The sequence below is a fragment of the Lichenostomus cassidix genome, unplaced genomic scaffold (genome assembly GCF_008360975.1).
Source record: "Lichenostomus cassidix isolate B80296 unplaced genomic scaffold, HeHo_3.0 HiC_scaffold_852, whole genome shotgun sequence".
Taxonomy (NCBI): domain Eukaryota; kingdom Metazoa; phylum Chordata; class Aves; order Passeriformes; family Meliphagidae; genus Lichenostomus; species Lichenostomus cassidix.
In genome coordinates, this window is record NW_028148026.1 from 711,322 (window position 1) to 726,994 (window position 15,673).

A 15,673-nucleotide genomic window follows, 5' to 3' on the forward strand; every position below is an offset into this window, starting at 1 on the left:
TGCTCTGTTTTTCAGTTCCCGACTCTCGGTCCTGTGTTCGTCCCCAGGAGGGACTCTGACAGCCACCTCCTCTGCCTGTGCAGCCCTGGCTGGCCACACTTCAGCAACCCTGATGGATTTCCCTCTGTGCTGCCAACTGGCCTCTTCCCATCATTGCAGCCACCCCACAGAGCATTTCCCACCCTCCCCGAGTCAGGGCAGAGTGCAGCACTGGCCATTTCTGTGGCTCAGCTGTAGCCAGAGGCAGCTGGAGGGCTTTGGGCTCTGCCACCTGACTGCATCCACCTTATCCCTTGCATTGGGTTTGCATGGCCTGGTGTCAGGGTTTGACCCTGACTAAATGCCAGGCACCCCCGCTCTCTCCTGCTGCAGATGTTAAACACACACCAAATTCATGAGCTGAGATAGGACACTGGTGAGGGGACTCACAGAGAAAGGGCAAACAGGCTCCAAACCTAAAGTTGCAAAGTGGTTTAATTACCTAACAGAGTCGGAGGATAAATGAGAGGTAAAAATAAGCATTTCCCTCACTCCCCTCCCTCTTAAATGCCATTTTTCTACTCACCCCCCTCTCTCCTTCCAACCAACGGATTGGGTAGGGGGCAGGGTATGGGGAATTTTCTTAGACCGTGAAACTATTCATCACTACAGTTCTTCTACTACAAATACTCTTTCTCTGCTTTTCTCTCTCTCTCTCTCTCAAGACAGTTTCTTGGCTCACCCCTCTCCCTCTTAAGACAGTTTCTCCACTCACCCCACTCCCTCTTTCCAACTAACAGCTCAGGCAGGGGGCAGGGTAAGGGGTTTTTTCTCTGGTCAGTCCATCAGGGAGAGGGGTCCTCTACTTAGCCACGGGGACCCTCCCCCAAAAGAGACAGTCCTCTGGGAACTTCTTTGGCATGGGTCCAATCTCACAAACAACATCCTGCCCAAATTCTGCTGCAACAGAAGTTCTCTTGTCCATAAGGTGCAGACTCTCCTGAGCCAAGGCCAAGCTGCTTCTATGCCAGGAGCAAGGGCATTCTCTCCCTTGCAAGGCCTTTGCAGCTTTAACTCTCTATATGAGACTCCCACTGGATCACAGCTTCTTCCAGGCATCCACCTGCTCCTCTGGCGTGGGCTGTGGGTGGATTTCTGCACCCCTGTGGACTCCATGGGCTGCAGGGTGACCTCCTGCTCCCCCCATGGTCTTCACCACAGCCAGCAGAGGGTTTTCAGCTCTGGCACCTGGAGCACCTTCTCCCCCACCTTCTCCACTGACCTTGGTGTCTCCATGTTGTTCTCCCTTCACATATTTTTACCTCCTCCTCCTCCTCTAGCTAAAAAGAAGTGCATGACTACTTTGTTTTGATTTTTTCTTAAATATGTTTTCACAGAGGCATAACTAGCACCTCTAATTGGCCCAAACTTGGCCAGCAGCATGTCCATCACTTTCAGAGACATCAGAGATTAGCTCTACTGGACTTGGTGAAAAATTTCCAGAACTTTCACTCAGCACCTACAGGAGCCATCTTTGTGCCACTCCCCACCCCTCAGACACTTCTTCAGGCCTACCACAACAGTGTTTGAGGAGTTTAAATTTCTCTTAGATGTTAAAGATACCTTGCTGATATTCTGGGCTAAGCAAAACCACCACTTTCATCCTGGTCCTTATCTCAACCCAGGAAACTTTCGTTCAATTTTCTCTCCCCGTCTGACTGTGCAGGGCAGTGAGAGAGCAGCTTTGGTGGGTGCAGAGCATCCGGCCACTGTCAGCCCATGGCAAGACAGGAAGGAGGAGTGTCCAGGTCAGGCTGTTGAGCAGATTGTTGTTGTCTTTGCAGGAGTTCTGGGGCTTTCTCAGTCCCTTGGCAAGAGGGACAAAATGATCAATTGCTGCATTTCCGGACTGGTTCCCTCACAGCTGCCCCTGCACGGTTGGTTTCCACCCAGCCCTGCTCTGAAAACCATCAAAGGCCCTTGCAGAGCCACTGCTTGAGCTCCAGTTGGTTTCTGTGCTTCTTGCAGGGCTGAGCAAACCACAGCCAGGCCTTTTTCCCCCACACAATTCTCACCTTTGAGCAGCTCTAAAGCTGTGAGAATCAAAGGGGGCCAAGGGGGCAGGTGGGAGCCTCAGGTGCTGGCTGCCCCTGAGGCTGGCCAGAGCAGGGCTGGCCAATGCCCATCCGTGTGCAGTGGGGCTGTGCCATGGCTGGAACCACACTTGGATGGACAGGAGTCCCCAGGCTGTGCCACCCCTGGGACAGCCACCCCCCCAGGAATGTGCAGGGACACTTCCAGAACTGCCTTCCCCCAGGACAGGATCCTCCTGTCCAGGATGTGTCACCCCCTGGACTGGATTCCCCCAGGTCATGTCACCCCCATGAAAGGAATAAGGGAATATCTTTACAAACAAACAGCTGGTCAGACCGATACTGAGAAATGGAAGAAACAGTGGGAAAGATTTCCATAGGAATTCCACTGACTGACTTGCCCAAGACTGTGTTAATAAACGACAAGAACAGAGACATGAGAAAAAGAAGAAAGGGGGATGTACATTAGAAGGGGGTTTGCATTAGGTGTATCAGGAAGTCTGTAGCACTCAAGTACCTCAGCCAATGGGGAAAGAGAGAGGGAAATGCGGCCAGGAAATTAGGATAAAAAGAGGCTGCGTCCTCTAGCAGTTTGAGAGACCCCATGGGAAATGCCCATGACATCTCCCTTTATTAGAATAAAGTTACAGGACTCCTCTGCCTCCTTTTTGGACATAAACCTCTGGTGGTTTTGGATTAATTTTCCTGACACCCAGAACAGGGATCTCCCTGGACAGGATCCCCCTGGATGTGCCCCCCAGGACTGACCCCACCCCCCCGTCTGACTCTCAATGTAAATAGCCTCTTCTGTCTGCTGAAGGAAAGAGAAAGTGAAAGTGTTGGGGACACAGCCGGACACCCCCATCCCCCACAGCCCTCCAAACCTCCCTGCAGCCCCCTCACTGCCGTCCTTCCTCCCCGGGCTTCCCCCAACCTGTTACCTGCTCAGGTGCTCCCTAGGATCCCGGAGCCATGAACTGGGAGGGGACATGTTTACAAAGTTGAGCAAAAAAGGAAAAAAAAAAAATAAAGAGAGGGAAAAGTCCCAGTGGGGGAAGCACAGACCCAGAGCACCATGGGAGCCCCCTGGTGTTCCCCACAGACCATGAACATCATCAGGGTCTGTGCTTTTGTCTGGGTCACCCTGAAATCTGAGGCACCCAGTGCAGGAGCTGTGACCTACATGCCCACCCAGCCACTGCCCATCCCTGGGACCCCCAATCCCCTGGGAACCCAACTATGGGACCTCATTCTCTAGGTCCCCCTCCTGGTGACCCCCATCCCAGTATGCCCATTTCCCAGAACCTCCATTGCCCAGCATTGCCCTCCCCTTTATCCCATCCCATGGGCTCCACAGTCCCCCAGGACTCCCCATAGCAGGGCCCACATCACATCAGCCCAAATCCCTGGGGTCCAAGCACGCCTGGGACCCCAATCCCATTTCCCCTTCACCCTTGGGGACCCCATTCACCAAGATACCATCCCCTTTGTCTCCCCTTCCTGAGAAGCCCCATTCCCCAAGGATCCCATTTCTGCCCCTCCCCGTTCCTATGGAAATCCATCCTTAGCTCCCCACATCCCCAGAGCCCCCCAGTCCCTCCATGTCCCTCTGTGTCGCCAGCCTGTCCCCACCCTGCCCCCACCAAGGGCCACCTACATGTGGGTGATGTGACCTCGCTTCCTTCCTCTTTGGCCAAAGAGCCACCACCCAGGGGACAGGTGGCCCCAGCAGCGTGTGACAGTCAGCCTGGATGGCCAGCGACACCGGGATGGCCGGGAAGGTGGCACTGCTCCTGTGGGGTGAGTGCCATGGGCACAGGCCTGATGCCCCAGGGATGAGCCCTGGTGAGGCAGAGAGCAGTGGGGAGGGGGCACAGGGGGCTGTGTGGTCCCCTGAGGTCCCCAGTGCCACCAGAGCCAGTCTGTGGGGGTGGACGGTGGTGGGGTGTCTGTGGGGACAGAAATGGGAGGACAGGAATGAGGGGACTGAGATCTGAGGACAAGGATATAATGACAGGCTCAATGGGGGTGGGAAAGCTGTCATGACAGGGACAGGGGGATAGGGATAAGAGGACAGGGATAAGGAGACAAACACATTGTGGATAAGCCATGGGGCTGGTGGGGGTGACTTGTGACAGCATGGGATATCTGTGGTGTCCCCAAGTCCACAGTGTCCCCATGCCCCTAGCCCAGGGTGGTTGCAGTGTCCCTGTCCCTGAGATGTCCACGCCGCATGGATCTGGTGCATGGGCAGCTGTGACACAGACATGTTCCCCAGCCTCTCCAGATCTGTTCAGGATCATCTGTTAGCACTTTCTCACAAGAACTGATGTCCCACTGAGGACAGTTTGGGGACAACCCCCACACCCCATGCCCTGGGTTCTGCTGTCACCGCAGTGCCACATCCACCCAGACCCTCTCCCTTCTTCCTTCCAGCCCAGACCCTCAGCCTCGCTGGTGAGTCCTCAGGAGAATGCCATGTCCCCACCCTGCTGTCCCCAGCCCCACGATGGCCCTGGCAGGCTGGTGTCCCCTGTCACCCACAGGTGCCCAAACCACCCAGCTCCTCGTGGAGCCCCCCTGGATGCCAGCGGTGCTGTGGGACAATGTGACACTGTCCTGCCAGGGCTTGGGGACATCTGGTGCCACCACTTGGTACAAGAACAGGGAGCACTGGTGGAAGAAAGGACCCGATCACTTCCTTGTCACTGAGAGTGGCACCTACACGTGTGAGAGACCTGGCACCGGGCTCAGTCCCCCTGTGCGCATCTTAAATGGTGAGGGGGCGATGGGTTCCCTGGCGGTGTCCCCAAGGGCTCTGGGTGAGCTCTGTGTCACACCCCTCATGTGACGAGAGCCAATCCCCTGAACACGGGGACATCCCAGAGCATCCCAGTACAATGAGACTGTCATCCTGGCAATGGGGGACCCTGGTGCCTCCCACAGAGTCCCCAGATGTGACAAGTCCCCCTGTCCCACAGAACGTCTGGTGCTGCAGGTGCCAGCGCAGGTGCTGCTGGAGGGGGACACGGTGACACTGCGCTGCCGGGGCTGGCGGGACAACACCGTCACTGGGGTGCGATTTTACCGTGAAGAGGAGGATCTGGGGGGACGCCTCAATGGGACCGAGCTGTCACTGTCCCCCCTGCAGCTGCACCACAGTGGCCGCTACCGCTGCGGGGGCTGGGTGAGCTTGGGGCCATCACAGAGCTGGGAGAAGTCGGCACTGGTGACAGTGACAGTGACAGTGCACAGTGAGTGTGGGAATAGGGGTGGGAAACCCCAACATCTTCCCAGGGTTCCCTCACCACTGTGTGCATCTCTCATCCCTCCCTTCACCCCTCCCTGGGTCATCCACACCTTCCCATGTCCCTCCCAGCCCAGGTCCCTCCATCTCTACCCAGGTCCCTCTCCAGGTCCCTCTGCTCCTCCTTGGTCTCCCTTTCCATTTCCCAGCTTCATCTTCTGCTCTCCCTTCCCTACCTGGGCCACATCCCCCAGCCCCTCCCTGGGCTCTCCCCACCCCTCTCTGGGCTCCCCACATCCCTCCCTGGGTCTTCTCTGTCCCATCTCTTGTCTCTCATCCCTGCCTGCATCAACCCCACCCCTCCCTGGATCCCTTTCTTGCTCAATGGGATCTCCTCTATCCCCTTTGTACTCCCCTTTTGCCACTCCCTGAGTCCCACACACCTCATGGGTCCCCCATCCTATCCATGTCCCCCTGCAGAGGTCTCACTCTCGGGAGTGTCCCTGTTGGCACAACACCCCGGGGGACAGGTGGTACTGGGTGACCGCCTGGTGCTGAGCTGTGTGGTGGCAATGGGGACAGGTCCCCTCTCCTTCTCCTGGCACCAAGAGAGCTCAGGGACACTGCTGGGCACTGGCCCCCACCTGGAGCTGAGCCATGTTGGGGACAAGGACAGCGGCCACTACTGGTGCCGGGCCAGCGACAGGGACAGTGTGGCCGAGAGCCCCACACTGAATGTCACCGTCCAAGGTGAGTGGGACCCTCGGGCTGGGGATGACCCACCCATGGCATCCCCCATCCCACCTCAGGTCACAGCCCCTGCCACTGCAGGTCACAGTCCTAGGTATCTGTGGCTCTGGCTCTGGATGCTCCCACCACAGCATCCCCACCAGAGAACGCTTGTCAGCAAACACCACCGTATGTCAGTCATGGGTGAAGGGCACCCTCTCTCTCCAGGTGCCACCATGCATAGAGTCCCTCATCCTACCCATCCCACCCTCATTCCCCCCTCTGCCCCTCTCTCACACAGTGTTCCAGCCCCTCCCCCAGCCTCAGCCCCGTCTCTGTCCCCGCAGTGCCCATGGCCAATGCCACCATCACCCCGGCCCCCCGGCACTCCAGGTGCACACAGGTGACCCCGTGACCCTGCACTGCTCGGTGCAGGTGGGCTCAGCACCTGTCAACTTCACCTGGCTGCATGATGGGCAGGAGGTGGCCCAGGGTCCCCTCCTGGAGCTTGGGGACATCGATGTGGGACATTCTGGCACCTACCAGTGCATGGCCACCAACCAGCTGGATGAGCACCGTGTGTTCCAGGCGCTCAGCCCAGAGCTGGTGCTGGAGATGACACCGCGGGGACACTGGGGCACAGGTCAGATCATATGGGGTCCCTGTGGGGGCCTGTGATGTCCAGGTCATGGACGACCTGGGTTCAACCATGCTGTGTCCCTGGCAGTGTCACAGAGGGAACAGAGCACAGGAGGGAAGTCCTTAAGTCACCAGGGTTTCAGGACACCTGTGGTGACAGGTGACCCCAGTGTGTGTCCCTTTGTTTCCTGCAGTGGCCGCAGGATTTGTTGGGTCCTTGTTGTTCCTGGTTCTTCTCGCGGGTGTCATCAACGGCTGTCACTGCTGGCACCACACAGGTGAGTGACAATGGGTGATTGGGGCCCCGGGAGTGGTGGGAAATCCCCCAGAGAAGGGAGGTGACAGGGCTGCACCCACAGTCTCTGATTTGGGAGGGGCTGAGCCTCCTGTGACCTCAACTCTGGGCCCTGGGCAGTCTGGGGAGGTGTTGAGGTTCATGCAGGGATGCTGGGGGTTCTTTCAGGGATCCTGGGAGAGTTTGGAGGTTCCTCCTACCGGCTGAACTTGGGGTTTTGGGGCTCAGTGAGTTAGGGACACTAGGATAGTTCAGGGTTTCCAGGCGACATCAGGGATACTCAGGGGTCCTCGGGAGAATTGAGGCTCTGGTGAGGGTTCAGGATCCGCAAGGATGGCTGGGGGCTCCTGGGACCCCACAGTCACCTTCTGTTTTCCTTTGCAGCCACCAGGAAGCACCAGGACAGGTGAGTGGGGGGCTCCAGTCACGACCCCCCTCTCACCCAAACCCCCAGGACTTCTCATCCCCTCCCACACACTCCCTTATCCCCACAGGGCCCCCCTGGAGCCCGAAACCCCCCAGTGGAGAAACCTGAGGCAACCTATGTGGGGCTGCTGGGGCCGAATGGGCAACCGTGGGAACCCAGTGACATCTATGAAATTCTACACGCAAAGTTTTGACACTCTGGGAAGTGGGGGGCACTGGGGACACTGGGGTTCCTCCTCCATGGCTTCTGGGGTTGCCCATCCTTTCTGTGAGGTGGCCACGAGTCATGGGAGGCTGCACAGAGCACCCAGTGCTCTCCATTCCCCCTCCCAGTAGCACAAGGGGCTCCCCCATCCCCTTTCCAGTATCTGAAGAGGAGCCCTAATCCCCATCCGAGTGCTCTGAGTAACCTCAGTGACTTCCCCATTTTCGCCCCACAGTGCTCCCAGTACCTCCAGGGGATCCCCATTCCCCCTCCCAGTGCCCCCATGCTCCCAGTGACTCTGCGTTCCCCCTTCCCAGTGCTCCCAGTACACCAGGTGGCTTCCCATCCCCCTTCCCAATTCCAAGGGAGCACAGGACCTGTCTCCCTGCTCTTGGGACAAAAATGCAGCTTTTTGGTTAAACTGGCAGAAATGGTGTTTCTTTGTTCAGCTCTCTCGGGTTTTGGCAATGGGATTCTCCACTTTTGTGTTGCCACTAAAAACCAGGGGTGTATGATTAAATCCTGTAGGATTTGAGGCTCTGTTTGTTGGTTTTGGATGGTTGGGACAGAGACGAGAGATCTCTGAAGTCAGGTCTTAGAGCATGGAATTTATTGTGAAAGAGTGTGAGTGTAGGGGAGCTGCTAGGGGCTGCCAGGCAGCGCAAAGCATGTCAGAGAAGCAAGAGAGAGCGAGAGAGAGGGAGAGAGCAGGAAGAGATGAATAACAAGAGAGCAAGCTGCCGTTTGCAATACAATAAGTCATCTTCTGTGTTGAATATTCTAATTCTCATTAACCTATCTAGAACAAGCTACAAATCCTACAACATTTACATAAAACCTTTAAGAATCATTGCATTACCATACGGTGTTATATTTTAAACCCTAAAACCTGCTTTTTGGACCCTCTGCCAAGCAGGCAGGGTCTGCTCTGACCCTTGGACCTGTCTGCAAGCAGAGGGTATGGTTTCATCAAGAAGGGGGATTACCTTCAGTCGGCCGTACCATTGTTTTCAAGTTGTTCACTAGCTGGGGTTGGTAACTCAAAGCTTGTCTTCATTTCAGTCTCCATATCCTCAGCATCTTTTGCCAGGTAATCATATTTATAAGGCTTTCTATTTCATTGTCCCCAGCAGAGGGGCTGCTGCCCCTTCCCTCCCAGTGGAGGCACAAAAGGCAAAGATCCCAAAGGGCTGAGAGAAGAACAATTTCCTGCAAACAGCAATGACAGAAGAAAACCAACGGCAACAGCAACAAGATTCAGAATCTGAAGGGTCAGAAAAGGAGCAATTTCCAGGGAAAGCCCCTTGTGTTGGTTTGAAAGACAGGTGTCTGCCAAGAGAGGTTGAACCCTCCCTTAGGACAGAGAATGTGATTTTTCCCCTCCCTCCGAATTATTTAATTTTGAAAAATCAAGGGCTTTCAGGCAAAGGTATGGGAAAAAAGGAATATCAGTTCTTTACTAGTATCTAAAAACAAGCAATAACAATAATAGCAACCACAACTAGAATCAGAAACCAATAGCAGATGACTTGTGAGCTGCTGAGCCTTTTCCTGTGTGGTGTAATCACAGTTGCAAGCAGCAGGGGAGCTGTTGAGCTCCCGGCTGGGCAGGGCAGGTGCGATGACTCCCGAGCGGCTGCAGGTGGTGCTGTGGCACAGGGTCAGGTCAGCCTCAGACAGCTGGTAATGGCGGGCAGGCTGAGAAGAGTGCAGGAAGGCAAAGCAGCTTGGAGCGGCAAAAAGCAGGGCGGCAGGGGTAGGAGCTGGCTCTCTCCCAGCTAGCTAGTGAGGTAGCAAGGATTTCTGCAGTCACAGCAGACACCGCGGTCTCGTGCGGCAGAGGGCGGGGGGCAGGCGGCAGAGGCAGCCGCACTCTCCCGGCAGCTGCTGCGAGGAAACGCAGCCTGGGGAAACATGCACTTCCCAGTGGGAAAAAGGTTGAATCAAAGCTCACCCAGCCAGGAGAAGAGGAAAAACAGGGCACAGTTGGATTTCCTCTGGTCGCAGCTGAAAAGCAAAGAGCAGCCTCTCCTCCCAGCGTCCGAACCACAAGAGAGCGTTCCAAGGGCCGGCTCTTCCCTTACCCTGCCCTGCCCAAGCACACCTTTTGTCTTTTACAAAAGACTTGATGGCTCTAAACAATCAATTATTTGTTGCTTAGTAACAGTGATGGAGAAAAATTCTAAGCCCTTCCCCAAACTCCAACACCCCTGGAAAGGGACAAACGCCAGCACGTTTCCTCCACCAGGAGGAACCTTACAGGGCTCTGGACCTCCATTGCTTTGATGGCCAAAGCAGCCTTCAGGAGGCTCTGCATTCTCTTCTTCCCCATCTCAAAACCCTGTCTCTCAGTTTAGAGAAAAGTTTGGGAGAGAATGCTTGGGAATGAACATTTCCTCTGAAAAAAGGGTTTCAGCAATCCCTTCCCACTGATATGAAATGAAGTTTTAGTAGGTGAAAGTGAAAAAAGTCTGTTTATTTGACAAACAAGGTGCCCGCGTGGCACAGGAGGGAAATAAGTAACTGTTAGATATTTAACCATCAGAATGTCACCCTCCACACACACCCCCCACACCCACAGCAGCAAAAACAAACCCAAAATGTCAGGGGAAGGGAAAAAAACCTTCACCGGCCACATGCTAGGAAAAAAAAAGGCAGATAATTTTGTCTCAGGGAAGGGAATAAGAGTCCACACAGCAGCTTGGGGAAGAGAAAAAACAGATGGGAACCTGATGAACCTCTGACATTAGTCTCCTTCATGCTGCAGACAAGGTTGGTGAATTTTAGAGTCCTTTCTTTCAGTGGCTCAGCTTCTCTCGAGGTCCAGGGCTGGGCAGAGTTGCTCTGGCAGCTCCCCACAGGTCCTGCTGACCATCTCCCCAGGGATGATCTGATCTTCAAACCAAAAGCAAGGCGAACAGTTCCAGAAGAAACAACAGGAGCCACTGAAGAATTGCTACTGCGGGACAGTGAAAATCTTCTTGTCTAAGCTAACACAACCCAAGCTAGCTAAAAGCAGCAATGTAGCACCTGTCTGCTCTGCAAAGCTGAGCACAAGGGAGTGAGGGTTTGGACCAAGCCCAAGCTAGAGTTCCTCCGGCTCCTGCTCCTCCCCACCTAAAGCTACAGGACGCATTTCTGGGCATAAATCAGATGATCAGGAGTAGAGACTCATTAAAAAATCACCCCCAGACACCCTCCTCTGCCATGTTCCCCCTCATTTTGAAGTCATCAATGCACTGTGGGTTTTCTGGAGCCTCACCATTTTCCAGGGCAGGCAGGATCAATCTGTGGCAGTTGAATTTCCTCTGTCTCCACAGCAGCTCTGCCAATGCCCACCAATGTCCTTTGGGGTCCCTGAAATCCCCTCTCCTGACAGAATCTGTGCCAAGGATTCCCACGGCCACTCCCAAGGGGCTGATTTGGCCATTCCCACTTGGGGTCACATCAGCAGGATCTGTGTCCGCGGTGCTGCCGGGAGCCGTGCGGTCTCACCCTGGGCTTTCTGTGCCAGAGCTCAGCACTGCCATCGAGCTCTGCCTGCCCGCCCTGCCTGTGCCCGCTGCTGGCCAGAGGATCCTGGCTGCCCCTGCTGACTCAGACTTGGGCAACGTCCAGTGCTGAGACTGGACAGAGCCGTGTTGTTTTGCGGGTGGAGCACCCCCTTCTTTCCCTCTCTTGCTGGTTAGTTGTTACCACCCAGGGAATTTCTGAGCTCACATCAGACCCTGCCCACTGCAAGTGAGTCCCTGCAGTTTCTGCCCTGCTGGAGCCACTAGCGCCCTTTGCTAGCTGTGGTCATAACCACAAGAAAGGGGAAAAAATAGCACTGAGTAGGTTGGAAACTTCTGTTATTGTGTTGTTTGTTTTGTTCCATTCTATATATTTTCTAGTAAAGAACTGTTACTCCTTTTTCTACATTTTTTCCTGGAAGCCCTGTGATTTTGAAGTTAAAATAATTTGGAGAGAAGACTCTTCTTTCTGTTCCAAGAAGATTCCTGCCCTCCTTGTCAGACATTTGTCTTTTAAACTAAGACACTTTCCTATGGAAAACAGACATCCTTGGAGGCCTGGCACCAGCGAGTGCAGGGAGGAAGGAGAGGAACGAGGGGCTGCAGGCACCTGAATGGGGATCTCAGGGAGCCCAAAGGGAATGTTGGGCTTTCGCAGAGCTGCCATGGAGACAGAGGCAGTTCCACAGCTCAATCCCTGGCCTGGCCTCTCCCAGGACCCTTCTGCTGTGGGGCTGCTGAGGGTGGAAGAACAACAGGGTCCAAATGACACTACAACAGGACCCCATTGGAAACTCGGCCTCGACCAGGACAAACACAAGGGTTGATGAGCTAAGGAACTGGGAGAAAACACTCCAAGGACAAAACAGGCTGAACTTAAGCTGCTGTAAAGTGAAATTTATTACTAACAGAGTCAGAGGAGGATAATGAGAAGTAAAATAAGCCCTTAAGACACCGTTCCTGCCCCCAGCCTTCCCACTGATAGCACAGGGGGAACAGGGTATGGGGGTTTGGGTCAGTTAATCACCAGAACCTTCTTCTGCTGCTTAGGGAGAGGAGTTCTTCCCCTGCATTGCTGTGAGGTTCCTCCCATGGGAGACAGCTCTCCATGAACCTCTCCAGCATGGGTCCAAATCTCTCAAGCAGCAGCACACACACTGCTGCAATGTGAGCTCCTTCCACAGACAGACAGACCTCCCAAAACTGCTGCAGTGTGGCTCCCTCATCCACAGGGTGCAGACCTCCGAGGCCAGGCTATTCCATCTCAGGAGCAAGGCCTCTCTCTCTATGGGGTCTCCCAGTGGATCACAGCCTCCTCCAGGCATCCACCCATTCCAGTGTGGGTCACCTTCCCATGGGCTGCAAGTGAATCTCTGCATCCCCATGGACCCCATGGGCTGCAGGGGGGCAACCTGCTTCACCATGGTCTCACCATGGCCAGAAGAGGAAATTTGGCTCTGGCACCAGGAGCACCTCCTCTCCACCTTCTCCACTGACCTTGGTGTCTCCATGTTGTTTTCCCTCACATGTTCTCACCTCCTCCTTCTTCTCTGGCTAGAATGAACTATATATGCATGTTGTTTTGATTTTCTTCTCAAATATGTTATCACTGAGGTGTAACCAACATCTCTAATTGGCCCAGGCCACATTCCCTTAGATTTCACTTGGTTCCTGCAGTCGCCCATGAGGTCCTGGCAGCTCTGTGTAGGTCACCTGGGGATCCTGGGGTGTGGTGGCACGGGGGGATGCTGCAAGAGACACTGGCTGTGGGATGGGGGTGGGGGTGACACCCTGGGTGACGTGTCCCTGTGTGTGCCACCCTGTACTCACCTGCCATCCTCTTGGTGAACACAACGTGGGTGTACAGCACCTCCCCCTCCTCTGGGGTCGCTGGGGGCTCCGGGGGGACCCTGCTGGGATAAGGGGGTGTGTGGGAGGGGATGGGAGGTGTTGGGGGTTGGGATAAAAGGGGAGTCATGGCTGGAGCCTCCCACTCACCTGTCCTGGTGCTTCCTGGCAGCTGCAAAGGAAAGAGGTGGAGGTGACGGTGGGGTCCCAGGGCCATGACCCTGCACAGGAATCCTGAACCCCACTGGACCCTCAGTTCCCCCAGGATCCGTGAGTATTTCTGAAGTGTCCAGGAACCCCTGAAACACCGCGGTGCTCTGGACCCTCTGAGCATCTAGAACCCCAAGCCTGATGGGAGGGGACTCTGCAAAGTCCCCCAGGATCCCTGAAAGAATCCCCAGCATCCCTGCTGGATCCTCCAGCACTGCCCCAAATCCTTGACAACCTTAGGCAAATGTCACAGGGGGTTTAGCACTGCCCAAGTCAAGCACTGTGATTGCTGCCCCATCACCCCCACATTCTAGAGGGCTGCCCACATCCCCAGGCCCCCATTGCCCCCATTGTCACCCACCCATGCTGTTCCACCGGTGCCAGGCCACAGCTACACCCAGGAGCAGGAGCAGGAACACGAGGGACCCACTGACCCCTGCAGCCACTGCTGGGGACAGAAGGGGATACATCAGCATCACGTGTCACTCTCGGCATCGTGCAGCCCTGGTGACCACATATGATCTGACCTGTGCCCCAGTGTCCCTGCGGTGTCACCTCCAGGGCCAGCTCTGGGCTGAGCGCCTGGAACACGCAGTGTTCATCCAGCTGGTTGGTGGCCACACACTGGTAGGTGCCAGAATGTCCCACATCGATGTCCCCAGGCTCCAGGAGGGGACCCTGGGCCACCTCCCGGTTGTCGCGCAGCCAGGTGAAGGTGACAGGTGCTGAGCCCACCTGCACCGAGCAGCACAGGGTCACGGGGTCACCTGTGTGCACCTGGAGTGCCGGGGAGCCAGGGGTGATGGTGGCATTGGCCACGGGCACTGCAGGGACAGAGACGGGGCTGAGGGTGGGGGAGGGGCTGGAACCTGGTGTGGGGGGATGAGGGAGTCTCTGCATGGTGGCACCTTGACACAGAGGGTCCCCTTCACCCATGACTGTGACCGACAGTGGTGGGGGTCACACCTGGTGTAAGGTGAGGGCATGCAATGGGTGGGATGAGGGTGTGGTGAGGGATACTGTGAATGGGAGTGACCACAAGCCCGAGGGACCCTCTCACCCAGGACCATGTCTGAGGGTGATGGTGGCCGTCACCCTGTAGGGGGTGTGGATTAGTATGGGTGGGATGTGATCGATTGGTCAAAGCAGATCATGGGGGGTGTCACCCTAATCCTCAGTGTCCCACTCACTCAGGAGGGTGACGCTCAATAGGGTGACTGTGACTTGATGTGGGGTGTGGGATGTGACAGGTGGGATGAGGGAGCCATGGGTGGGATGTCCTGGGTGGAGATATCTGTACCCAGATGGTCTCAGTAACCTGAGACTGTGATGCCCAGTGGTGGGGATTCTGACCTGGGGTGGTTTGGGGATGGTGTGGGGGAGATGAGGTGGGATGGGGAATCCCATGGGTGGGATCACCCGAGCTCGAGGGTCCCACTCACCCAGGATGGTGACATTCAGTGTGGGACTCTCAGCCATGCTGTCCCCATTGCTGGCCCGGCACTGGTAGTGGCGGCTGTCATTGTCCCCAACCTTGTTCAGCTCCAGATGGGGTCCAGTGCCCAGCAGTGTCCCCGAGCCCTCCCGGTGCCAGGAGAAGGACAGGGGTCCTGTCCCTGCGGCCACTGTGCAGTTCAGCACCAGGCTGTCACCCAGTGCCACCTGTCCATTGGGGGGTTGTGCAGACAGGGACACCTCTGATACTGGAATCTCTGTGGGGAAGACAAAGGGAATGGGGACCCTGGAGGGATGAGGGAAAGCAGGGAGCAGTGAGGGACTCACGAAAGGGAGGATCAGAGAGGGGTGGGGGGGATCACAGTGAAGAAGAAGGATGCCCAGAGATGGGGAGGCTTGGAAAGGGGTGGAAGGGAACCCAGCGAGGGATGGAAGGTTAGGAAGGGGAGACATGGAGGGGGTTGGAGAGGACTAGAGGGAAGGTTTCGAGGAATCAGACAGGGATGGTGGGACCTTTGAATAATGCAGGTACCTAGGAGAGGGAGAGGTGTACCTAGGGGAGGGATGAGGGGACCAGGGGAGGGATGCAGGGACCAGGGACACTCATCGGACGACCCAGGGAGGTACCTGGGGAAGGCAAGGAGGGAGGTATAGAGAGAGTCAGCCAGGACTGGGGGTCCCGGGGAGGCTGTGGGGGTTGCCGTGCCCATCCCCGCACTCACTGCGCACCGTGACGCGGAGCCGGGCGCTGCTCTTCCACACGGCCCCCCCCTCGGAGCGCACCTCGCAGCTGTAACTGCCCGAGTGGGAGACCCCCACGGCGGGCAGCAGGAGCTGCGGGGACCCCTGCGGGCCCCCCAGCAACTGCCCGTCCCGGTAGAAGAGGTGCAGGAGGGGGGCTCGGGGCCGCAGGGGGCTGGGGGTGCTGAGGCAGCTGAGATTCAGGGGGGACCCCTCGGTGGGCTCGGGGGGACCCTCCAGCTCCAGCACCGGCACCGAGAAGAGCTCTGGGAAGGAGATGGGAGGTGGGGATGT

At 56.2% G+C, this 15,673-nt stretch overlaps 1 protein-coding gene across 1 annotated transcript in view; it reads right to left on the minus strand.

Moving 5' to 3' along the window:
• LOC146420340 (Fc receptor-like protein 4) overlaps positions 1 to 14,472 on the minus strand; it is a 44,508-nt gene extending 30,036 nt beyond the window's left edge. The window contains exons 1-6 of the mRNA XM_085048404.1: positions 13,711 to 14,472; positions 13,545 to 13,628; positions 13,124 to 13,145; positions 12,956 to 13,035; positions 12,623 to 12,873; positions 12,159 to 12,484 (exon numbers count right to left, since the gene is read on the minus strand). Of these exons, the coding sequence (XP_084904530.1) occupies positions 12,779 to 12,873; positions 12,956 to 13,035; positions 13,124 to 13,145; positions 13,545 to 13,628; positions 13,711 to 14,119 (690 nt within the window). The 5' untranslated portion in view covers positions 14,120 to 14,472 and the 3' untranslated portion in view covers positions 12,159 to 12,484; positions 12,623 to 12,778. The remainder of the gene's footprint in view (positions 1 to 12,158; positions 12,485 to 12,622; positions 12,874 to 12,955; positions 13,036 to 13,123; positions 13,146 to 13,544; positions 13,629 to 13,710) is intronic.
• Between the last annotated feature and the right edge of the window lie 1,201 nt (positions 14,473 to 15,673).